Source organism: Phalacrocorax aristotelis, chromosome 8 (genome assembly GCF_949628215.1).
Source record: "Phalacrocorax aristotelis chromosome 8, bGulAri2.1, whole genome shotgun sequence".
In the NCBI taxonomy this organism is placed as follows: domain Eukaryota; kingdom Metazoa; phylum Chordata; class Aves; order Suliformes; family Phalacrocoracidae; genus Phalacrocorax; species Phalacrocorax aristotelis.
In genome coordinates this window covers 20,390,306-20,414,783 of record NC_134283.1, presented here as the reverse complement: position 1 = coordinate 20,414,783, position 24,478 = coordinate 20,390,306, and the positions used below count along the sequence as shown (strand labels likewise).

Sequence of the window (24,478 nt, the reverse complement as noted above, 5' to 3'; positions counted from 1 at the left end):
TTATGAACCTTTGTATATGCTAGCAATTTCAGTGCTTCAATCTATTAAAGAGTTTCTAAAAAGGCCGCAGATATTGTTTTTAATTCAGGTATCATTTGTAGTATTTATTGCTGTCACTGCACATACAGTAAATCAGGATTCAAGTAATGCAAAATTTCCTTGTGGTGTGGAACATGAGTAGTTTATAGAGCACAGGCAGTTTCTTTTGTAAACACAATTTCATTAGAGAAATGTTCACTGTTAACATGAATGTTGGAAGTTGGAGAAGTAACATTAGGGCTTGGTCTTCCCCCCTTGAAGTTTAAACTTCAAGCAGGCTGTCAAGATTTTCGAAGTCCATCACACTGAGCTTACATACACATGATATGACTCTCAGTCGACACCACATTTGGCAATCTTATTTTAGAAGGGTGCTTTTTAACTTTTTATTTTCATTTAGTGCTTATCTACCAGCAAAAGCTTTGCAATTAACTCAGTGGGTTACAATAAACAGACTAAAATACTTTTTTAACATGAGTATCCGCATTTGGAGTTCAGTGGAATAAAACCATGTGCAGACATCTAATGTTTAGTATTCTTGACTTTTTAAATTAGAGAGAAGAAACAAAGTTTCGCATCTGATGTGAGCAGCCAGAAAGGCAACTTGGTTGGAAGGGGAAAACTACTGAACAGAAGAAAATATCTTCTGAAAAATACTGAGAAAGAAAACGCCTGTCAGCTTGAAAACTGTTAGTCTGTGAACCAGAAGCTGGGTACCTAGAAACCAGCAACAACCCGAGATACCATTGATAAGTGCAAAACCAAAGAACCGTATCAGCAACTTCTCATCTGAAAAGGTAAAAAACAGTCTGGAAAAAAGGGAAAACATCCTGAGAAAGAAAGAATCTGTAACTGCCATTGGCTATTCTATCTGCAAGAACAGGAAAAGGGTCTGGAAAAAATAAAAATTAATCTGAAAGAACAGAAAACAATTGTCTACTGGCTGCTCCAGGTGAAAAACAGGAATTAACAGCATCTACTGGCTGCTCGAGGGATGGTGTCCTACACCCTCTTGTGTATCCACAACATAAAAATAACTTAATTGTTACCCAAAACTGGAGATTCTCTCTCTCTGAAAACTTCCCATGCTGCACATACTTCTCCTTTTCTTCAACAGGTTGAGCTCTCTGCACAAAGTTTCTATGAGATCTTGGACTCTTGCCAGGGATGCCTGGCTGGCTCCAAACTCCAGGACACAGATCATCTTTGGAGTGAGCCTCTGTCTGTTATTTTATTGGTGCCCCTCTGGGTCTACTTCTGAGGTTGGTTCAGTTTGTCTTCCTACTTCTGGGATCAGTTTGTCCTTCCATCTGGGATGGTCTGGCCACCTTCTGAGATCTGCCTAATGCACCTGATACCAGTATTATTACTATGAACATACATACATATATGCATATAAGTAATCTACCATATCTGCTGTTATATTATCGATAAGTTTGCTTTACTAGTGGTAAGTCTGTAGTTACTTGTAATAGTATATACCTACATAGTTGTTGCTATAATTGATTGCTGCCTTATTAATCATTGCTGTTACTCTATTGATTGTTGCTACTAACAATTTCTAATAGCTTGACATGGATATATCCATACCTATATCTTGCTTTATTAATCATAGGTGTATTTGCCACAGTGATTTTTGTGGTATTTGTGGTAATCTGCAATAAAGTTGAGAAATTTAGAGGATAAAAGTCTCTGTGTCCTTGTGTATCATGGAATCCAATGAACCCACAAGTCACAATCTCTATACACCTGCAGGTCAGATAACCCTTCAGGTCCTGAAAGCAATCCAAACAGAAATTCTAATTCTAAGTGCTATTTCACAGTAACAAGTCTAAAATGCCAATATATTAGAATGCCATATATTTTAATTTATTTTAAATCATAGCGTTAAACAACAACTAAACACTTCAGTATAATGATTTATGTTCTTACTGATGGCAAAATGCGGATTTTGCAGGTTACTGGTTTACAAATCCCTTTAACAAGAGTAGTCAATATCTGGAAAAAGAAAAAAAAAAGACAAAACCGTGATCACGACAGTGACATTAATAGAGCTCTCCTCCTTTCCCTCTTAAGACACAAAGAAATTGGAACAATGTAACATTAGTTACTGTTCCTCTATTAAGAATCTTATATGCTAGACGAACACATGTAGCCTGTAATTATGTATATAATTTTATCTGATATACAAACCTATTTCTAGTCTAAGTCATTTTTATTTCCACTTCTTTTTTGATTTTAACTGGACTTTTACAGAGCAATTAACTGCTGCTGGAGTTCAACAGTGCTTTTAGTACAAGATGAGCACTCTGATCATAAGGACTTCTTTAAATACATCGGCAGTAAAAGGAAGACTGGGGATACAGTGGCCCCACTGCTGAACAAGGAAGGGGCCCTGGTAACGCAGGATGCAGAAAAGGCGGAGTTACTGAATGCTGCCCTTGCCTCGGTCTTCACTGCTAAGGCTGGCCCTCAGGCATCTCAGCCCCCAGCGGCGAGAGAGCAAATCTGGAGAAAGGAGAACTTCCCCTTGGTTAAGGAGGATTGGGTCAGAGATCACCTACGCAAACTGGATCCTCACAAATCCATGGGCCCCGCGAGTGCTGAAGGAGCTGGCGGATGTTCTTGCTGAGCCAATCCCCATTATCTTTGAAAGGTCATGGAGGACAGGAGAGGTGCTCGAGGACTGGAGGAAAGCAAATGTCACTCCAATCTTCAAAAAGGGCAAGAAGGAGAACGTGGGAAACTATAGGCCAGTCAGCTTCACCTCCATCCCTGCAAAGGTGATGGAGCAGTTCATCACGGTGGTCATCTCCAGGCATGTAGAGGAAAAGAAGGTTGTCAGAAATAGTCAACATGGATTCACCAAGGGAAGATCATGCTTGACCAACCTGATAGCCTTCTATGATGGCGTGTCTGGCTGGGTTGATGAAGGGAGAGCAGTGGATGTTGTCTGTCTTGACTTCAGTAAGGCATTCGACACTGTCTCCCATAGCATCCTCACAGGCAAGCTATGGAAGTGTGGGTTGGATGAGTGGACAGTGAGATGGACAGAGAACTGGCTGACCAACAGAACTCAGAGAGTCATGATCGATGGGGCAGAGTCTGGTTGGAGGCCTGTCACTAGTGGTGTTCCCCAGGGGTCTGTGCTGGGTCCAGTCCTGTTCAACATATTCATCAATGACCTGGACAATGGGATAGAGCGTAACCTCAGGAAGTTCGCTGACAATACCAAGCTGGGAGGAGTGGCTGATACACCAGAAGGCTGTGCTGCCATCCAATCAGACCTGGACAGGCTGGAGAGCTGCGCCGAGGGGAACCTAAGGAAATTCAACAAGAGCATATGCAAGGTCCTGCACCTGGGGTGGAACAACCCCATGCACCGGTAACAGGCTGGGGGCTGACCTGCTGGAAAGCAGCTCTGTTGAGAAGGACCTGGGAGTGCTGGTGGTCAGCAAGCTGACCCTGAGCCAGCAATGTGCCTTGTGGCCAAGGCAGCCAACGGTACCTGGGATGCATTAAAAGGACTGTGGCCAGCAGGTCGAGGGAGGTTATCCTCCCCCTCTACTCTGCCCTAGTGAGGCCACATTTGGAGTTCTGTGTCCAGTTTTGGGCCCCCCAGTTTAATGACAGGGAACTGGTTGAGCCTGTCCAGCGGAGAGCTACCAAGATGATCAGGGGACTGAAGCATCTCCCTTAAGAGGAAAGGGTTTGTTCAGCCTGGGGAAGAGAAGACTGAGGGGGGATTTCATCAGTACTTATAAATATCTGAAGGGTGGGTGTCAGGATGATGGGACTGGGCTCTTTTCAATAGTGTCCAGTGACAGGACAAGGGGCAATGGGCACAAGTTGGAAAACAGGAAGTTCCACCTCAATGTGAGAAGAAACTTCTTTCCTGTGAGGGTGCCAGAGCAGCGGAACAGGCTGCCAAGGAAGGTTGTGGAGTCTCTTTCCCTGGAAATATTCAAAGCCCACCTGGATGCGTTCCTGTGCCCCCTGCTCTGGGTGTGCCTGCTCAAGCAGGGGGGGAACCTCCAGAGGTCCCTTCTAACACCTACCATTCTGTGAATCTGTGATTTCAAAATTAAGTGCAAAGGTTTTTCATTTTCATGCAAATGTTTTCACAGTCTTCTTATATTCAAGTTGTGAATTTCTTATGAAAATTAAATAAAAATATTCCCTAAAAGTTTTTTGTTTGAAGAGAAGAAAGCCTTCAAAATGGAAAAAAATGAGGAAAATATCAAGCAACATCATTGAATCTTCTGAAAGAAAACTGAAATTGTAAACTGAATTTCATACTTATCACAAAGCATATTTTATTCATGAAACCAAACTCAGAAGAAGCAGATGAATGAGCATCAGTAGGTTTAACCATTTAGGAACTGAACTACAGAAAAAAAATCTCATTTTCACAGGCTGAATTTAAGTCCAACAGACCATACTTAAAAGGGCCATGTAATGGCCTATACATGTTTAAGTCACTGAATGACTATACAGTCAATGGTACCAGAAATCCAATAGCTCTCAAAATAAAAGAATGGAAGCCAACTGACCCTGACTTATCAGAAAAATACTCGATCTTGAACTTTTTTTTTTTTTGAGATATTATCATGCATATTATTCTGAGTACACTTCCCTTGTACAAAATGGCTGGAACTGCAGGTAAATTATTTATTTCAGAGCTGTGCATACTACAAAATTTGATTAGTTTAATGTTACTGCACTTACTAGGTTCCCAATACAGAAATGAGCTGTTACAGCCAGCACTCAGAAGTTCTTAGAACAGCTGGCAAGTAATTACTGTCACCTTGTACTGTTTACTCAAGTTTTTCCATGGTAGTGTTCTCACTACCAAGGAGATCTTACTACACAGTAAGATCCAAGAAAATTATATAAGAACTCCTCTCTAATATTTTTAAATTGTATTTTTTTTGCATATCAATCTAACTGAAATGACATCATTTTCCAAACATTATAACTGTAATATTTTTTTACAATAGAATCATAAGCAAACCTTGCAAGTTTACAATGTCAGCCTCATTAAGGATTCCAATGTGAGAACCAAATCCTACACTTTTTAATCATATGGAAAGCTTGACTTGGAGCTGTAATTTCATATGGCTTTTGCAGGCTATATGTTATTCAACATTGGGCCCAATGTTATTCAACATCTTTATAAGTGATCTGGATAACGGCATCAAGTGCAGACTGATGAAGTTTGCTGATGACACCAAGTTGAGTGGGGAAGTAGACACTCCAGAAGGGAGAGCTGCTCTGCAGGGAGATCTGGATAGGCTGGAAGAAGGGGCCAGCAAGAACCTTATGAAATTCAACAAGGAGAAGTGTAAGATCATGCACCTGGGAAAACATAATCCGGAGTGCAGTACAGACTGGGATGCACCTGGCTGGAGAGCAGCTCTGTGGAAAGAGACCTGGGGGTCCAGGTGGACAGGAAGCTCAACATGAGCGAACAGTGTGCTGCTGCGGCCAAGAAGGCCAACAGGATGCTGGGTTGCATCAAAAAGGGCATCACCAGCAGAGAGAAAGAAGTCATTATCCTGCTCTACTCAGCGCTGGTCAGGCCACACCTGGAGTACTGTGTGCAGTTCTGGTCCCTGCTATACAAAAAGGATGTGGACAGGCTGGAAGGGGTCCAGAGAAGGGCCACCAAGATGATCAAAAGACTGGGAAGCCTGCCATATGAGGGCAGGCTGGGAGAACTGGGTTTGTTCAGCCTTGACAAAAGGAGGCTCAGAGGGGATCTCATCACCATGTACCAGTACTTAAGGGGTAGCTACAAAGAAGATGGAGACTCCCTTTTTACACGGAGTCACATGGAGAGGACAAGGGGGAATGGACACAAGTTGCTCTTGGAAAGATTCCGATTGGACACCAGAGGAAAATTTTTCACACTGAGGACAGTCAACCATTGGAATAATCTCCCCAGGGAAGTGGTTGACTCGGCCACATTGGACACCTTCAAGAGTCGTCTGGACAGGGTGCTGGGCCATCTTGTTTAGACTCTGCTCTTCCTAGAAAGGTTGGACTAGATGATCCCTGAGGTCCCTTCCAACCTGTGATTCTGTCTGTGTCTGTGTGTATGTTTACCCATCCCTTTGCAGTTGGCTAAGATTAATTTTCGTGCTTAAGATTTTGCTGCCTATTAACATCTTAAATTGAAAAGAACAAATCTAAATTTTTGAACATCAAGTTTCCAGTTCTTCTGAAGATCAAAACAAAACATAGCGGTTATAGAAGGGAAGGGAAGCTGTTAGCAATCATATTTACTACCTCCTTTCATTTCTGCAACAAGTATTTCTGCCAGATTTACTTCTGGCCTGCTAAGCATTTTCCTCTCAGTTCCCATTCCTAAAATTTTTTCTTTCAGCCTTCATTATTTCATGCTTCATAAATTACAACTTAATTCTGGATAGTGTCACCACTTTACCTAATTCATGGTACACCATATACGCCTCAAAAAATTGGGTTCTAGTTCCAGTTCTGTTGCCTGTATTGTTAGCTGACTTTCTGCAGATAACAACACTTATCTGGTTCTGCTTTTTCTTCTGAAAAACATTGAGACTGATACCAACCTTCTCTAAAAATGTTTTGAGATCAAGACTGCATCACTTGTACTTTTGCTTTTTCCATCAGTTAATGAAAGAGAGAGTAATAGGTTCAGTCTATTCCATTTCAGCTCTTGCTTTGGCACAGTTAATAATGCTTCCTGTTGCTGAATGGTCAGTTTATACAGCTTGGCTAACACTGTGGCTCTTGACACCAAGAGATTCTTACATTTGGCAAAAGGCTAACACTCCATCATGCTTATAACTTTGATCACATGCCCTTCTAATGGTGCGTCCTCAGAGAATGAAATAAATGATGCAGAACAACCTGTTTTCATGTCTGAGCTTACAAAGGATAGTAACTAAGCAATGGATCAGCTTGTTGAAACTGTAGAAGTCATACTAGCCTACAAAGCTGAATGGTGTTATCACCATAAGGGAGAGGATTTACAAAAGAAAGACTGACTCAACATCCATTTTAGACAGAAGGAAAATGCATGAACTGTAGGGATCAGAAAGACACTGGCTATCATTCAAAAAGAGTCATGCAGATGAGTGAAGAGAGTCTGGTCTCTTCAGAAGACTGACGTACATCAAAGAGACCTTTAAACAAAGAACACTCAAAAGCCACATGGAAAAAGGCAGAGCAATGCTTTTGGCATTTTGTTTTGTCCAGATCTGCATACTTTTGGTAGTACAAGAAATAAATAATAACTGTTACTAGTCACAGTTACTAGTGAGAAGTGAATTGTAAATGAGAATTGCCCTCAAGAACTCTGAAGGATATAGTGAGTGACTAAAAGCTAAGGGGAGCAAGACAAAGTGCACAGTCAATGCATCTGAACTGCAAAGCATCAGGTCTTTAAACAGAAAGAAAATAAAATAACTATATGCTAAGAATGTTCCTGGAAACCCAGAGCAAAGTCTGGACTCACATATGTACATAAAACTACTCCCTCTGCAAATACAGCACCACATTGTGGAAGTTTTAAAACTGAAAAGGAAGAAGGTAGCAATTTTATAGTCCGGACAATGGCAAGGAGAACCACATTAGGATTATTTACTCACAACCTTGATTTCCGTATTCAAAATTGATTATTCCACTCTAGCTTTTATGAATTTGTCTTCTAAGGCATTCATTCCTGCTTCCAGTAGAGCACAGTGCATAACACTTTCCAAAGCAGTTCAGACCCACAAAATGATACTTACAGACTCTATTTTATCAGGATCAGATAGCAGTGCTGCTCCCATACCTCCCTGGGAAAACATACAGAAACTGTTACACACTAGGCAAACACATCTTCCAACTCAATTATTTTGCCTAATAGCAGACCGCAGCAGAAGTACAATGTTATACTGGGGGGGGTGGACGGAGGAACAGGGAGAAAATGACACAATCTAAAATGCAGTAGCATTAATGAACACTTTGGTGAAACACATTTCCTAGATGTGTACCACTATTTCAGGGCACCACTTGCTCCAATTATGTTATGGAGCAGATAGGATTTCAAAAAGCCATTTTTAGCAACCGTAATCATCCGGTTTCTACTCATTAAGTGACAGATGAACGGATTTATTATTTTAACATTTTACACCATGTTTGAGAGGTCTTGGTATGAGTAGTTTCTGTCTATGCACTAGATTTAGAAAAAAGGCTAAGATAAATTATGTGGCTGTACTGAACACTCTCATAATTTAATATTTTAGCTGTTCTTTCTGCAGTATCTCATCTGCATACGTAGATCTAGAGGCCAATAGGCAGACATAAGTTCAAAAATGTATAAACTTTTTTGACCCAAAACTACCGTCAGACAATAACCATTCACCAGCATTTGTGGCCAGCAGGTTGAGGGAGGTGATTCTGCCCCTCTGCTCCACTCTGGTGAGTCCCCCCTACAGTGCTGCATCCAGCTCTGGAGCCCTCAGCACAGGAAGGACATGGACCTGTTGGAGCAGGTCCAGAGGAGGTAAAAAAATGGTCAGAGGGCTGGAGCACCTCTCCTGTGAAGACATGCTAAGAGAGTTGGGGCTGGTCAGCCTGGAGAAGAGAAGGCTCCGAGCAGACCTTATAGCAGCCTTTCAGTACTTAAAGTGGGCTTCTAAAAAAGATGGGGACAGACTTTTCTTCAGGGCCTACTGTGATAGTACAAGGAAGGGGTAATGGTTTTAAACTGAAAGAGGGGAGATTTAGACCAAATATAGGGAAGAAATTTGTTACAAAGAGGGTGGTGAGACACTGGCACAGGCTGCCCAGAGAGGGGGTAGGTGGCCCATCCCTGGAAACATTCAAGGTCAGGTTGGATGGGGCTCTGAGCAACCTGATCTAGTTGAAGATGTCCCTGCTCAATGCAGGGGGGTTGGACTACATGACCTTTAAAGGTCCCTTCCAACCCAAACTATCCTGTGACTCTGTCATTTGAATTTTTGATCTTTCATCCTAGTACACAGTGGATATTTTGTTCTTACTTATGATTCTGTGAAAGGATAAAATAGTCTTCTGTGTAATTAGTTATAATAATAAAGAAGAAAGTAATAAAGGCTAAAGAGAACATTACTAGAAATACTATCACACCATTATGAATTTAGTGACACGTCCTCAACATGAATACAGTCCCTTGGTAATACCACTTTATCTCAAAAGCCACTTGGCAGAAAAACAGAGCAAGTTCAGAAACAACACAATCTAAATACATGCATAAAAAGGCTCCAGAACAAAAGAAATTAGAGTTTAAAAGATTATTAAATATTTATTTTCACCATACCTCACTTACCTTGTCACTTTCATAAGTTATAATTGAAACAAAAAGGTTAATGGGATTAAAACAGAAAAACCCTAGAAACATATATGGGTAAAATTATTCACAAGTTAGATGGAATATATTAGAAGAATTTAAGTAATTATTCTTCAGAGTGCTAGCCAACCTACAAAACTAAGCAGCAGTGAGACAGAAAATCCCCCTATAAATTGATCCATCCTATGCCTTTCTTGCACCATCGCCTGGTACTTTCAACATTGGCCATTGTCAGATCCAGGCTGAAACTCTATGAACTGTTAAAGTGAAGACACTAGATACCTGAAAGGTTTCCAACATTCTTACACACCTCACACACTCCAAAGAAAACAGCAATCTTTGTGATAGGAAAACATCAGCCCTCTCTTGTAAACTCTATGTACAGTCATTAGGGCCCTGTGATTCTTCTGTTCCTAACTCCAGGATGTAGTCTGTCCTTTAATTTCTTTAAGGCGATGTGGTCTAAAATAAACCCTTTTCTTCTTCAAGTAGTTTTATCAAAAGACACATTCCATTAATTGAAAATAAACTGATTTAGAGAAAGCATTCTTTTCTCTTGGCTGAAAAACTGAGAAAGGAGGACGATACACTTACGTGCAGTAGAGTCTGTACAATGTCATGGCATCGTGCAAGGTACAGGCATGTTTGGCAGTGCCAGCTCTGGCCTTTACTCTTCCTCATTTTAATAACATTGCTTTCATGCACCATATATCTCATTTCAACTGGCCGTATATTTATGCACCAGATACAATAAACTGCCACAGAATTCTATGTTTTTCTACTGTGAAAGGAGGGAGGGGAAAAAAAAAAAGTAGCTTTACTTGGTCCACAGGCAACTTGGTTTGACAACATAAAACATAAGCTTTATAAAAGCTTAGGCTGATACTAGGAATTAGGGAAGATTTCAGGTTACCATTTGCATTTGTGCTCTTGCTTTAGTAAAGGCCAGTAAAAAGCTTCCAGCTGTGAAGATGGATAACACAGAATTAGAAAGTGGAATTACTGCCTATGTGGATATATTGTTTTTGTGTTTAACAATTAAGCATTACAGCTTCACATGGCAGAGAACTTGCTCCAAATGCTAAAAATACCAATACTACAAAGACTAGAGGACAGAAAGTTTAAATGCAACAGCCAGGCTTCTTCCCTGGAATGAGGTTTTAAGTCTTCCAAGTTGAAGTTCTTCTTCTTTCACAGTAAGTCCAAAATTTATCTACTCCGCAAGAACATCTGACATCAAAATGGAGCTCAATGCTCTAATTCATTGATCTATACACTAACTGGCTTAACAGTGCTAACACACAGTTTGACTACTCTGTTTTAGCCACTGATGATAGAGGACTAGTTTAGTATTGCATTGCATGTCCTTACCTTACATAAAAAAATGTTAAAAACACAAGCTACAACTGACCCACCCTCCTCCCACTTAAAACTGACCAATAACTGAACTCAGCATTGCTAAGTTGCAAATTTTTACTTGCTCAGATAACAAATTGTGATTCCTATTTTTTCTAAGGCTAAGAGAACATTTCACTCATCCAACAAATTAGTGACCTCAGGAAAACACCACAAAAAACCCCAACCAACCAAACTACAACCCACTTTATTTTATCCTGCCTTACAGAATTTAATTCTAAGTGCAAGATACAACATAGCCTGTCAGAATTTTCAGACTTCTAAATAGCGTTAGTTTTAAATTTGTACAATAATACATATTAACAAACTCACTACGTTTTCCTCAATATTCAGTTGTTGTCTTGACAGAAAATACAATCACCACTTGCTCAGTCGTACAAGTCCACACTAGCCCGAGCTTACAAACTTCATATATGCTTACCCACATAAGGATATGATATGTATAATTACATGACCAAACCTATTCTTAAGTGAGGTTTCTAATAGGCTATGTTATTTTACTGTATTAGGGCCATGACATCTTCTAGACTCTTGTTTACTACAAAAATATAATCAAGTATATCTGGATGAAGTTTTTACTGCTTGAATTTGTTCAGCCCAGAAAACCAGAACAGGTACTCCACACTCTACACCTACAAGAAAGAAAATGCTTATTTAAAGGTAAGCAAAATCCACTTGCCTTAGTAGAATACTCTTTTGGGCATCCCATGTTGATATCAATACCAGCTACATCACTCTCTCTGAAAGAGAAGAGAAAGAAATAATTAAAATATTTTTCAGCATATTAGCACAAGAATCAGGAAATAGACATCTTGCCAGGAGACTTTTTCCATCTTCATTAAGGCTTAAATGAGAATTTAAGGTTAAGTTTTGTTTGAACTTCTGAATTTTCAGCTTCTCACTTATGTAAGTTACATATTTATTTTAACAGCGGTCTGAAGATTACACTGTCCACATGCTTCAATGACCCGTGTGGTGCAGAAGCTGCAAATACTCATCTTAAATATGTTTATATAAGATTAAGTATATCCACCACTGTCATTAAAGTGAGTCCTATTGAAACTTCCATCTATTTAAAATAGAGGCTTAAAAACACCTTTTAAAAAGGGTTGAGACACACTTTTCATTTCTGCACAGTATTTCATTGAGGCCTTGAAACCACAAAGAATAGAAGACATTTTCAGGCACATTGGTCTTATTTGCAGCTGTGCAATACCCAGGGAAAATTCATATTGGAGAGATCAAGGACACACTTACTGCACTAGCAAAACGCCATCAATCCCAGTACGGAACTTATGCAGCTGCTCTTTTGAGCAAGAAATATTTTAAATAGAAGTTGCAGTTACACCATTATACCACTGGCCTTTTGAGATGCTACACTTTATTGTGCAGCTCCTACAGACTTTTTCAGGTCCTATCAGGCCTACCTTGATCCTCTCAATCATAAAAAATAGTCTTCCATGATAATTCCTCTGTACAAAAAAACCCCCAAACAAACCCACGGTGGGAAGGGGGTGAGAGAAGATGACTTACACAAGCTTAGCTACTGCCAGGGCTCTTTCAGCATCTGCTGAACCCTGTTGATAAAAAAAAGAGGATTTATAATTATAAAATATAACCAAATTAGTTTTAAAATGTGTTCAATGGCACATATGTATAACTGTATTTGCTCTAAACATTTAGTACAAAGTGACGGAGACCCATTCACGGCACAATGGATAACTAAAACATTTAGCTAAAGCATGTACTAAGTCAGCCACTGAATGACAAAAGGTGATGCAAAAAGGGATCTGGAGGGCTCTGTCCGCTCTCTTAACCCACAGCAGTATCAAATGTTTGTAGCCCATTCACCATTAGCCATTTATTTATCATGTTCTTAAGAAGCTCCACTAATAACAATTCCATGGCCTCTACAAGCAACCTGTTCCAGGACTACCATTACCACTGAAAAAGGTGTTTTTCAATATCTAATGCAGTCCACAGTTCTCCTTCCCTCCAATATCCATCATCTCTTGTCCTACATAGTGGTCTCAAAGAACAAATCTCTACCTTTTTCTCTCCAGCAGCCTTTAATCCCTTTGTGCAATGTTAACGCACACACTACTAATCCTCTTAGTTAACAGTGAGGCTGTTCACTGGACAGTGCAAGACTTAAACGTCAGACCAAATACCAGCATAATTTGTTTTTAGTACCTATACATTTGGAAATATATCAGAGAGACAAGCTGCTGTCCTAGAGCTCAGAATTCATCTTAATCACCTCTTCTGAAAACAGCTGTACAGAGACCTTCTAGTGTAGCATCTTGACTGCTACAACAGATTAGAAATTCCGCGGCATGTTTGGTGTGAAATTTTACATTCACTGAAGCATCAAGAAATTGGCAGTCTGCAATAGAGAGCTGCTTTAGACTTAGATCACTAGCACTACCTTGTTTAACTATGCTGTTATTAGAAGAGTACCTGTGGTTGGTTTCTTACCATTTGAAAGACAACACAGTGCCTCTCTCTTTCACAAGTTCTGAAAACAACTCTTTCATTAGGTGCAACGAAGTCCACCGTCTCAAGTACTTCTATATGAAATGAGAAACAGATAAAACAGACAAAAGTTATAATATACAAATGTAATCATAAAGTCATATGACCATAACTTGTGTACAAATGAAATGCTATCAAATAAGTCTTCCATGAACAAACAGCAGAACTAACAGCACCCTACCTCCTATGTGTCCTTACAGTACATTTCCTGTGCATTACTGTTTCCCTCCCATAGTACTCAGTAATCATTCCCCAGCCTGTTTCTTGGGCAGGCATCAGCAGCAGACAAGCCTAATGATTCATCAGCCAGAATGAACACAACAGTACTATTTTTGTGAAGGGGCAGGAGGGGAAAGTAGATTTATTTGTAGTGGACTTCTGTTCCCTAACAGGGACCAACCCCAAACTGATACCGTGGGTTGGCAAATATAAGAACCCTCTAAAACTCAATTTGTAGTTCTAGAAAGCAGGAATTCTTTATTGTGGTGCCGGGCGCACTGTCGCTCTATCTAGTGTGTGCGCTGAGTTGCTCTACTAAAGGGGTTATATGCAATCAAAATATACATATTCATTATATTTCTAGGAAATTATTATCATGGTCATACTATTCTTGGAACTCATTAATATATGCAAATGTCCTTAATACACGTGCATTCATGTTCACTGGTGGTCTTCCAGGGTCCTCTGGTGGTCGTTGATAGTCTTCCTCACTCTGTCCGCTAGTTGGACTCGGTCTCTGGGCATGCTCAGTTCATTCTTGGCTTGGTTACACAATTCTTACAGATACTAAACTAGCTTATTCTAGCACTTCTCCCTTATTTATTCTACTCAAGGATACAGTGTCTCCGGACTCCCTTCTATCTAATCACATATAGCAAGTTCTAAGACCATCTTATTTACAAAGTATTCCAAGTATTTAAAAACTTTGCTAGGTTGTTCCAATTAGAGGGGCCGTATGTTCTTTTGAAGCCGGTATCAGGTATCAAAACCAAAAAGCCCCAAAACAAAACAAGAGTTTTTACTGTTTATTCTCCATTATAATAGTATATGAAGCCAGTATGTACATATAGAATTGAGGAGGGTTATCTGTTAATCACAGTATTATTATTTGTCTTTTTAATCCACATAGAACTAAAACCTTTAAGATTTTAAAGAATGCACTGGAACTTTAATGTCATGTCTATCCCAGCTACCAGTTTCTTTCACCTGCTGCCAAGAAGCAAAATGCCAAAACATTAGTAACGGATTTCCAACACTGAGCTAATTTTTCTTAATAAAAAGAGACAGACATAATTCCAGGAGCTAGAATTATAGAGTCTTTCACTTCAGAAGGCCTATAACTGCATATCCAGTAACCTGACCTCTGTCAAAAAGTTTAACAGAAAACTCATTGAATCCTTGCAATAAATTAAGTCAATGGTGGAGAAAGACCTTCTGTTAGTGCCCTAAGAAGAATAACGAGCTGACAGCTACTAATACATTAGCCATCTCCTTCTAAAATGTTTGTGGTTTTCCTGAGGGACAGTGACTGAACTATTGAAATGCCTTAAGGAGGGAAACTAAAACTATGAAACTGGAGAACAGCAGACAGGTATAAGACAGAGCTTCAAGAGCTTATTTTAAGTCCCTAGAAACTGTTTAGAGAGATTATATGTATTGATACCTCATTGTAAGCACTATAAAAATCACTTCAGACAAATAATTACCTTTTCTCTTAACTAGAAAAAAAAGAACGCTTACAAATATTAACAAAATAAATGCCATACTTGCCATTTAAAACCCTCTTACACTGCAGCATCTTTATGTCAATCAGCTCCTGAGAAGAAAGAATAAAAATGTCAGTGAGTTGAAGTGTTTAAGCCACCCAGCTCTCAACAGCTGCCTGTTTTATTAAGATTGAAGAATAACTATGCAGAGGTACAAAATAGAGAAAAAAATGCAAATGAAAACAAGAGCTTAACTCTACAACACTCTCAACTGAAGCTTCAAAATATGAACAGAACATATGAACATAAGAATATGATACGCTTACATAGTTCTAGAAAAACCATTTTTTTCCAATACCTATCCAGCAAGCTGGAAACAAAGCAGAATGAACTACCTGGAATGGACGGGGAAGATAACATAATGCTCTAACAACAGACCACCTCAAGAATCAATGTAGATTTGTACTGGCCAAATACATAGGTGAACAAAACAGCAGTATTTACTTGTAAGACTTCTTTACCTTAATCCTGGGTTTTAATGGCTTTCTACATTAGTTAAAAGACAAAATGAAGCTTTGTGTTGACCTTTAATGGAGAACCTAATATACAGTCACCATTCTTCTGGAAATTGTGGCTTTCTTTTAGAAGAACTTCAATCTACGTGTGTTAGCTTAACGGCAGAATCATGCAGTACAGTTTATTAAGGACACCATTTGAGTTCTTTTCTCATATGCATCTCATCAACCTGATTATAGATGAGCTTTAAGACAAACTGACTGCCTTTAATTGACAAAGGGCTACAGCTTGAGCCAATATAACATGTTAGCTTCTGAAATAAATATGCAGCTGTTAATCCAGCTGTTATATAAATTGAGATGAAAATCCACCACCACACTACATTGTTAGTTACCTGATGAAGTTTAGTCTACTATAGGCTGCTTTTTTATCACATAAGAAAAGGTTTACGAACCTCTGATTAACCAGTAAGGGATAAATAAGCAGTAAATTAGGCTAATCTCAATCTGCTTGCGTTATACCACAGGTCTTATGAGCAGTGCTTTTAATTTAAGTTTTCAACCACTGCACCTCGTCAGATATTGCTCATTTTAAGTTCTGAAACAGCTTGGAGTTCCAAAAATTTGAGAAAACTGGGGGGAAAGAATTTGAAACCAAAAGGGTAAATTAGAAAATGAAGTTACAAAACGCAGCTATTCATGCTGTTCTGTTGCTAAACAACTGCAGTACAACTGCCTAAAACAGCTGTTTTATTTTATACTATCTTCTCAGCTCTTCAGAAAACCTACAAAGCATAGTTTCTCTAATATAATCTATTAAGACAGATACCTAACTGCAAACACTAATCTCTGTCAAAGGCATCTTAACTCTCCCATCAGTAAACAGCAACATGGAAGGAAGAAAAAAAAGACAATGTTACTATCTTCCACTAATTTCCTGTACAATGGCCTTGCCAAATCTGTGGTTAGAGAAATCTAGTAGCTGCTCAGTAACAGAGTTCTTTGCTGCTCCTAAAAAGCATAAGGAATAGTGAAAAGTACAAAGGCTGTCTGAAGCCTAACTCACTTCTAGTGTTTAAGACATCTAGATTTTGTAACTCTATGCTTGTATTGTCTCCATGCATTATCTACAGCTAGCCTCCTAGAGAATGAAAAAAATATATAGTCTCACCTAATCCCATGTAAAGCAGAGAGATCATAATTCATAAACTGGGAAACTGTTAATAACTCTTTGTCAAAGAAAAACACCTTTTTACTCCCAATTTTATGACAGCAGTAACTACTCTACTGAATTTTGAGATTTCTTCTGAACCATCCATCAGTAACTACTCTTTCACATGGAGCTGATCTAACTAATTAAATATAATTTGTAATTCTATAAGCTAGAGACAAAAGGTGAGCTGTGGCCAAGGTAAAAACAGCATATTGTCTCTCTCAGAACAAATCTCTCCTTTTTAATCTCATCCAAAAAGGGCAGTGAGCTAACTCACAAAAGAACTGCTGTGAAGATTCCTGAAGAACACTGTAAATGACTGATTCTGACAGTTCGTTTCAGCCTGTTCTATTGGTACAGATTAAACAATCTCCAGGAAAGCCAGTATTTAAGCCACATTTACATTATGTTTAACTCCTTAGTGTTTGGTTTTTGTTGTTGGTTTGTTTTGTTTTTTTTACATCTGGGCTGAGTCATGTAACTTGTACCAGTGCCTACATTTGAGAAGAGCTAATAATAGTGCTGAAAGGGAAAATGGGAACATTGACGTACTGCAACAAGGACAATAAAGACTAAGTACCTTAAGTTACAGAGCAGTCCTACCAATAATATCTGCAGCAAACTGAAGTCTCAACTTCAGTCAGCTTTAAGAAAAGGTCAGGCAACAAGGACAGCAGCACTGTGACAGTTATATATGGATCAGGAATAGCGTGGCCAGCAGGAGTAGGGCAGTGATTGTACCCCTGTACTGGGCGCTGGTGAGCCTGCACCACAAATACTGCGTTCAGTTTTGGGTCCCTCACTGCAAGAGGGACATCAAGCTGCTGGAACGTGTCCAGAGAAGGGCAACGAAGCTGGTGAACGGTCTAGAGCACAGGTCTCATGAGGAGCAGCTGAGGGAGCTGGGGTTGTTTAGCCTGGGGAAGAGGAGGCTGAGGGGAGACCTTATTGCTCTCTACAACTACCTGAAAGGAGGCTGTAGTGAGGTGGGTGTTGGTCATTTCTCCCAAGTCACTAGTGATAGGACGAGAGAAAATGGCCTCAAGCTGCGTCAGGGGAGGTTTAGATTGGATATTAGGAAAAAATGTCTTTACTGAAAGAGTGGTCAGGCGTTGGAACAGGCAGCCCAGGGAGATGGTGGAGTCACCATCCCTGGAGGTGTTCAAAAAAAGTGCAGACCTGGCACTTTGGGACATGGTATAGGAGGCATGGTGGTGTTGGGTTGACAGTTGGACTTGATGATTCTACAAGTCTTTTTCAACCTTAGTGATTCTATAATCCGGGTCAGCACAGCAGAACTAACCGGGTGAAAGGGTATGTCAGTCTAAGACTTCCTTCGATGTTATGACTCTACTCAAAAAATACAACCAAACAAAAAAAAACCCAAACAAAGAAAATACCAGCAAAAACCAAAACACAGTAGAATGTGAGGAAATTGTTATGGTGAGTGTTTTGTCTAAATGAATTGAAATTATTGAACAGTCTTAAAATACCAGTTTGCCATAACTTCAGAACTGCTCAAAGGGAAATGCCTTAAGCCTTAGAGATTCTTCTTTCCCCATTTTTCTAATGAAAAAGTATATGTAAAAGGAAAAAGTCCTTAATAAACAAGGTCTATTTGTACTTCTCTCAATAACAATGTCATCAGGTAAGTCTGCCTCATCTGCTCATCCTTCATACCTCACAGTACACGATGTCAGCACCATAGTCCAGGGCAAGGAGACGCATTGGCAACGTTCCCACTCGCACCATCGGAGCCAGGATCTTCTTTCCTCTAAAACAGAGAGGTGTGTTCACCGTCATTCCTATTGCGGTACTACCTGAAGAAGAAAATCAAGGGGGATAGCCATGGAATATCATTTCATACTCGTAAACGCCCAGAACTTTCCTTTGGCGGGAAGGTGGGATGGGGGGAGTGCGTGCCCCTGTCAAACCTGACAGGGTTCCTTCCCTCCGTGGCTGGCAGGCCGGCTGCCCCACCGCTGTTAACTCAGCTCCCGCTGCCCTGCCGCCGGTTACCCGGAGCCCCGAGAGAGCTCAGCGGCGGCCCGGGGGACGCTCCCTGCCGGACGGGCTCCCTCCCCACAGCGAGGGACGCGGGGCTGGCCCCTCCGGAGCCCCTGCGGGCCATGTCTGCTCCCGCGGTACGCGGCACGGGGGTCGGCTCGCAGCCGTCAGCTGAAAAAGCGAAGGTGGAGGGGATCACCAGCGCAGAGGTACCGGCCCCGCACACCGCCCAAGCGTAGCACCTAACCTCCCCGCGTGGCTCCGCCGCGGCGCCGGAGTGAGTGCGGGGAACTGGGAGGGGCCGGGGGAAGTGTCTCTTGATGGCGTCATCAGGCAGCGCCGCCGCCGCCTCCACGTGAGAGGCAGCCATGGCGCTGAGCCGGAGCGGGGTGGCGGCTGGTCTCCAACTGCTGCCGCGGCGGCTGGCGGCCAGCGGGGCGGCGGCGGCGGGCGCGCAGCCCCCCGGGAGCGTGGTGCGCGTCCCCTGGGCCCTGCGGCTTCGCCTGCAGCGGGGCGTGCAGCGCCGGCGGCGCGGGCAAGGAGAGGAGGCGGCGGCGGCGGCGGCGGCGGCGCGACGCGGGAAGCTGCTGCTGCGGAGCCGGCGGCCGGAGCTGAGCCAGCCCCGCTGGCAGACGGTGGGGCGCTGGGAGCGGCCGCAGCTGGTGTCGGCGGGCTGGAAGCACAGGAAGGCGTGCGGGGACTATTTTCAGCTGGAGCCCTCGCAGGAGGCGGCTCCCGCTCTGCAAGAGCCGCCGGCGGACGAGGGGCAGGGTCCGTCCTTCGCCGAGATGGGGCTGCAGCCGGCGCTACTGGCCGGGCTGGAGGGCCTCTCCATTGGCCGCCCCACGGGGGTGCAGCGCCTTGCCATCCCCGCGCTGCGCCGCGGCCGCAGCGCCCTCTGCGCCGCCGAGACCGGCAGCGGTAAGACGCTGGCCTACCTGCTGCCGCTGCTGGACAGGCTGCTCTCCCGCCCCGAGAGGCCGGCGGCGGAGGCGGCGGCGGGGCCGGCGTCGCCCCGCGGGTTAGTGGTGCTGCCGTCGCGGGAGCTGGCGGCGCAGGTCGGCGCGGTAGCGGCAGCGCTGTGCCGGCCGGCGGGGCTGCAGGTGCGGGGGCTGACGGGCGGCGGCGCGGCGGGCGGGCTGCGGAGGCAGCTGCGGGCACCGGAGCCGGGTGCCGCCGTGGTGTTGGGCACCCCCGGGGCGCTGCGGGAAGCGCTGCGGCGGCGCTTCCTCGCCCTGGGGCGGCTGCGCTGGATGGTGCTGGATGAGGCGGACGCCCTGATGGACGGCTCCTTCACGGAGCCGCTGGAGGAGATCCTGGCACACGCTCCCCTTGCCGCTGGTGCTCCCGGGCCGGCCGGCCCCGGGGAGTCGAGGACCCAGGTGGTGGTGGTCGGAGCCACCTTCCCCGCGGGGCTGAGCCAGACGCTGGGGAAGTTTACTGACGTGGGCCGGTTCGTCACCCTCACCACCCAGAGCCTGCACTGCCTGCCGCCACACGTGCAGCAGAAGTTTCTCCGCCTCAAAGGCCGAGACAAGCTGCCCGAACTGCTGCAGCTACTCAAGGAGTGCCCGATGTCCGGCAGGGCTGTTCTCATCTTCTGCAACAGCGCCAGGACCGTCAACTGGCTGGGCTATATCCTGGATGACCACAAAATCAAGCACCTGAGGTTGCAGGGACAGATGTCAGCAGATGCTAGAGCTGGTATCTTCGCCTCCTTCCAGAAGGGCGACGTGTCTATCCTTGTCTGCACTGACCTTGCCTCACGGGGGCTGGACACCAGCGGTGTGCAGCTAGTGGTCAACTATGACTTCCCAGACACCCTGCAGGACTACCTGCACCGTGTGGGGCGAGTTGGACGGGTTGGAAGCAAGGCACCTGGAGCCGTGGTTAGTTTTGTCACCCATCGGTGGGATGTGGACCTGGTGCGAAAAATAGAGACTGCAGCCCGGAAGAGGACAGGTCTCCCAGGCATGGACTCCTCTATTAATAAGCCTCCATCTAAAGGAGGTTGATTCACATTGCCAGGCAGTAATAAAAGGCCTGGTAGGGACTACGCTTGAAGTCATTAAGGCAGAGCGAATGAGCTTCTGCATGTAAGCTAGACTAAAAGAATGGAGGATTGAGTTTCAGAACCAGGTGATCAGGTTAACTTTGTGGGCTCTTCTGGAACCTGCAGTAGTCATTTCCATAGGCATCACAACTCATGGCTTTCCAAAAGGAACCTAGTGAGTGAGTAATGAAATGCCTTTGGAGAAGACTGAAGTATGATCTCAACAGTTCTTCTTCTTTAATTTTGTTGAGACTTTTACTGAAATTCAAATCAGAATGAAAGTATGCCTCTGTGATGTGCAGCTTTGTTGCATTTCATTGCTTCCCACCACCAGCGGCTAAACATTAATTATTAAAACTTAAAAATTCCCACTGTGGCAGGAAAAAAAAGCAAGTATTTTCCTAACTTTGATTATATTTGACCAATTATAGACACATGTATAAAGACTAAAGGACAAATTATATTTTTCTTGTGATGTAGTGGTTCATTTGCCAAATTCTAGGCCAGATACCTCTAAAGTTTGGTGGGAACAAGAGGCTTGAGGCTTTTTCAAGGTCTTAATTTCTCATTGTATGATTACCTTTTACTGAGAAAGGGGATGTTGCTGCTTCATGTTCTATTAAATAAAAAAAAAAAAATCCTTTAAGTGTCTTCTGCTAATTTCTGCATGCTGTAGCGACATGCCCAGTCTTGAACTGGTTGTAAAAACAATAAAAAAGCCACCCCAACCCACCAAAAAATGTTTCCTGTTAAAGGAAAGAAGTGTGTTGACTCACAGGAAACAGTGAGTACCAGATTGCTTTTGAGTATCGTGCCATTGTTCTTTTCTGCTTTAAACCAAAAGAATTAAAGTGAGGCTGAGGTTATTTCATATCTAGCTGCTAGTTTGTATCCATGGTAAATAATCAATTACACAAAAAGAGAATTTTTAGCTCTGATTGCTGTTGCAGTGATTTATCACAGCCTTTTATTTTAGTGGTTGTTTTTCCTATGCTATCCACTTTAGCCTGTGCTAAAACTTGTATGTAGAAAGAGTAAGCTGTTAGATACTATGCTATGATCTTTTCATTTAAATAATTGGTTTCAGAGGAAATAAGGCTCTGGAGCTACTCTTAGTATACTGAGAGTAAAAACTAAACAATCAGAAAACTTGCACAGATTATCACTTAAGGGTAAGGCTATATAACCTTATCCTAGAAATGATACGTATGTACTCTGTTCACATTGCACACTTAAGGGGCTCTTGGGGGAATTTACCAGCTACGGTAGAATTATTTAATACAATAGAAAGCTTTTAACTTGATAGAAATACAGTGGAAGAGTGATCCACTTGGAGGCTGGAAACTTTTATATTTTGGACCCATTCTTTGCATGGACTACTTGCCTCTCATCTGTAGTTCATTTAGCTTCAAATCAGGCAATTTATATGTCCACATGCAGAAGCTTATAGGAGTGTATAGGAGTAGGGTAGATCCTTAAACAGAAATCTGGGGACAATCTAGTATTATAATTTACAGAAGATCCTGTTTCTGTTTATTAATATGCATCTTATGTTGTATGAGGTCCTCTGAACTGTGGAGAAATAGTGTCCTTGGACTGTAGACACTCAGATTCATTTCAGTGAGGTAAATTGTATGTAAGAAACTCTAGTAAGAAATTTTAATATTTCTTGCCTGCTTTGCCTAAGCAGTTTCAGGCTGACTCCATCTCCAAGTGTCATATAATTTGAATCTGATCTTTTTCAAAGCTGTAGCACTTCACTGCTTAGCATAAATATCAAGTTACTACCTGCTTCATAGAGTGTGTCTTTCCTGAGGCAGCTGGTTGGCCTTGTTGGAAATGTAATGTGAGGAAAATAAGGAAATTATGAGTATCAGAACTAATGAAGCAAGGTTTCCTAAGGAATTGTCTCTTAGATGGATTCTCTGGTGCCCTAAAAGACAGTAGTGGTACATCAAAATACTCCTCAGAGTGTTTGCAGTCTTTCCCTTGTCAGTGGCTCTCCAAATACTGAATAAAGTTTCATTTGTCTAGAGTTTACTGTAGTGATGGCTTTTTCTGTCTTCCTGTATCAACAACGAGTTAGGTATTGTGTTTATGAATGTATACTGACTAACAGAAAGCTTCTGTATTACAGACTAGCTACCAAGATCATGTTCTGGAGACAGTGACAGCATGGAGAAATGACAGCATGCTCCGGGGAAGAGCAGAATGACATTACTTCATAGAAGAAAGACAATAAGGTGATTAGATCTTGGTGCATAACATCTGGAACTGTAACAACTGATTGCAGTCACATACATGACAACAGTGGAAGAAATAAGTCTTATGTTTATAACCTGGATTGTTCAAAGGGGTTGGAGATACAGGGTAAAACTGCAGGAAATCTGCTTGTCTTCCAGGTTATTCTGCTTCACTTAAGCAACTGCCCTATAATGCTCTTGAAGTTTCCTAAGATTATTTAGAACTTTAAAAACATTTTCTTTTGATTTTTTTTTTTATGTCAAAATACTTGAAAAGCTGCTTGCGGCTTTAAGAAGATGTTACACTTATGTGTTCAGACATAGTTCTTCAATAATATGGCTAAGGCTTACTTTATCTAGAAAATTGGAGTTGAACCAGGACCTTCTTATTATGCTGACCTTCCTAAGCAACAGTTAAAACCTGCAGAACATGAGAGCACATTAGAATTCTAATTATTGTTTGTAACATTTAATCTGATCTTATATCTGAGTGAATCACACTGAGATGTTTAAAGTATATTCTGCTTGCTGTGACAGTAGTAATGTGGGGGAAGGCTAAAAGGTGCTTTACATGGCAACTGATTTTTCTTCTACTTGTTTAACCCTGAAGAAAAATCAACTGCGGAATAAAGAGGAGTTTTTTCTGTGTTGGACAGGCACCATCTTTGCTCTGTTTACTTAGGGTCTGAAGCTATGATTTCCTGCAATAAAAACAGATGATTATTGAAGTGGAAAAATGTGTTTAGATGTGAGGCAAACGTATCACCTTCATTTGTCTTACCTACATTACAAGCCAGTTAAATCTGTTAACGTCTCTAGGAAAATGTTAATGCATCAGATCACGATTTCTGTGCAGATAAGAGAAAACATAAGAGAAACAATACAAGTAAAAAACAGAAGGAATTTCTGTCAAATAGGTGTCTCAAGTAAGTTTGTATTAATTTTGAAAGGCTATAACCTGTGGGTTCATCCTGTACCTGGCATACTTCAGGTGCTTCCTTGTTTCACCTGCTAGAATGCCATCTGACATGAGGTGACACAGCATGCTGCCATGTGAGTGAACAACCTCAGCTCCCAGAAGTCCTCAAACTGGCCACACTGGGAACCAGGCGCTGTCCTTAAAAATATACTGGTATGATTAGAGTTGATGGAACTGAAAGGCACAGACATAATGGTCTTGTGGGGTCTAGCTGGCCTGTGGTGATATGATATGATGGGTACTGAAGACATTATTAATCAACAGGTCCATCCGTAGTTTTTGCCAGCAATAATGGTGCTACTTTTTCACCCTCTAGCATGTTACTGAGGCAATCTTTCATAGCATCCTTCTGCTTAAATTAGGGGGCTACAAGCACCAAAATATTCTTTTGAATAGGGATATATACTTAGATTC

At 42.0% G+C, this 24,478-nt stretch overlaps 2 protein-coding genes across 5 annotated transcripts in view; one reads left to right on the top strand and one right to left on the bottom strand.

Moving 5' to 3' along the window:
* Positions 1 to 19,114, bottom strand: part of DUS2 (dihydrouridine synthase 2) — a 33,025-nt gene extending 13,911 nt beyond the window's left edge. Inside the window, exons 1-8 of one of the 4 annotated variants that reach the window (XM_075101654.1) lie at positions 19,037 to 19,114; positions 18,463 to 18,602; positions 15,119 to 15,164; positions 13,292 to 13,383; positions 12,347 to 12,390; positions 11,493 to 11,553; positions 7,815 to 7,862; positions 1,972 to 2,037 (exon numbers count right to left, since the gene is read on the bottom strand). In XM_075101654.1, the coding sequence (XP_074957755.1) occupies positions 1,972 to 2,037; positions 7,815 to 7,862; positions 11,493 to 11,553; positions 12,347 to 12,390; positions 13,292 to 13,383; positions 15,119 to 15,164; positions 18,463 to 18,585 (480 nt within the window). In that variant the 5' untranslated portion in view covers positions 18,586 to 18,602; positions 19,037 to 19,114. Of the gene's footprint in view, positions 1 to 1,971; positions 2,038 to 7,814; positions 7,863 to 11,488; positions 11,554 to 12,346; positions 12,391 to 13,291; positions 13,384 to 15,118; positions 15,165 to 18,462; positions 18,603 to 19,036 lie in introns of all 4 variants that reach the window. The other 3 variants (XM_075101653.1, XM_075101655.1, XM_075101656.1) reach the window with 3 other exon arrangements.
* A 5-nt stretch (positions 19,115 to 19,119) lies between these two features.
* On the top strand, positions 19,120 to 22,877 carry DDX28 (DEAD-box helicase 28). The gene has a single exon (XM_075101657.1). It carries the CDS (start codon positions 19,158 to 19,160, stop codon positions 20,802 to 20,804), a length of 1,647 nt encoding a protein of 548 aa, XP_074957758.1. The 5' UTR covers positions 19,120 to 19,157; the 3' UTR covers positions 20,805 to 22,877.
* Positions 22,878 to 24,478: the final 1,601 nt, after the last annotated feature.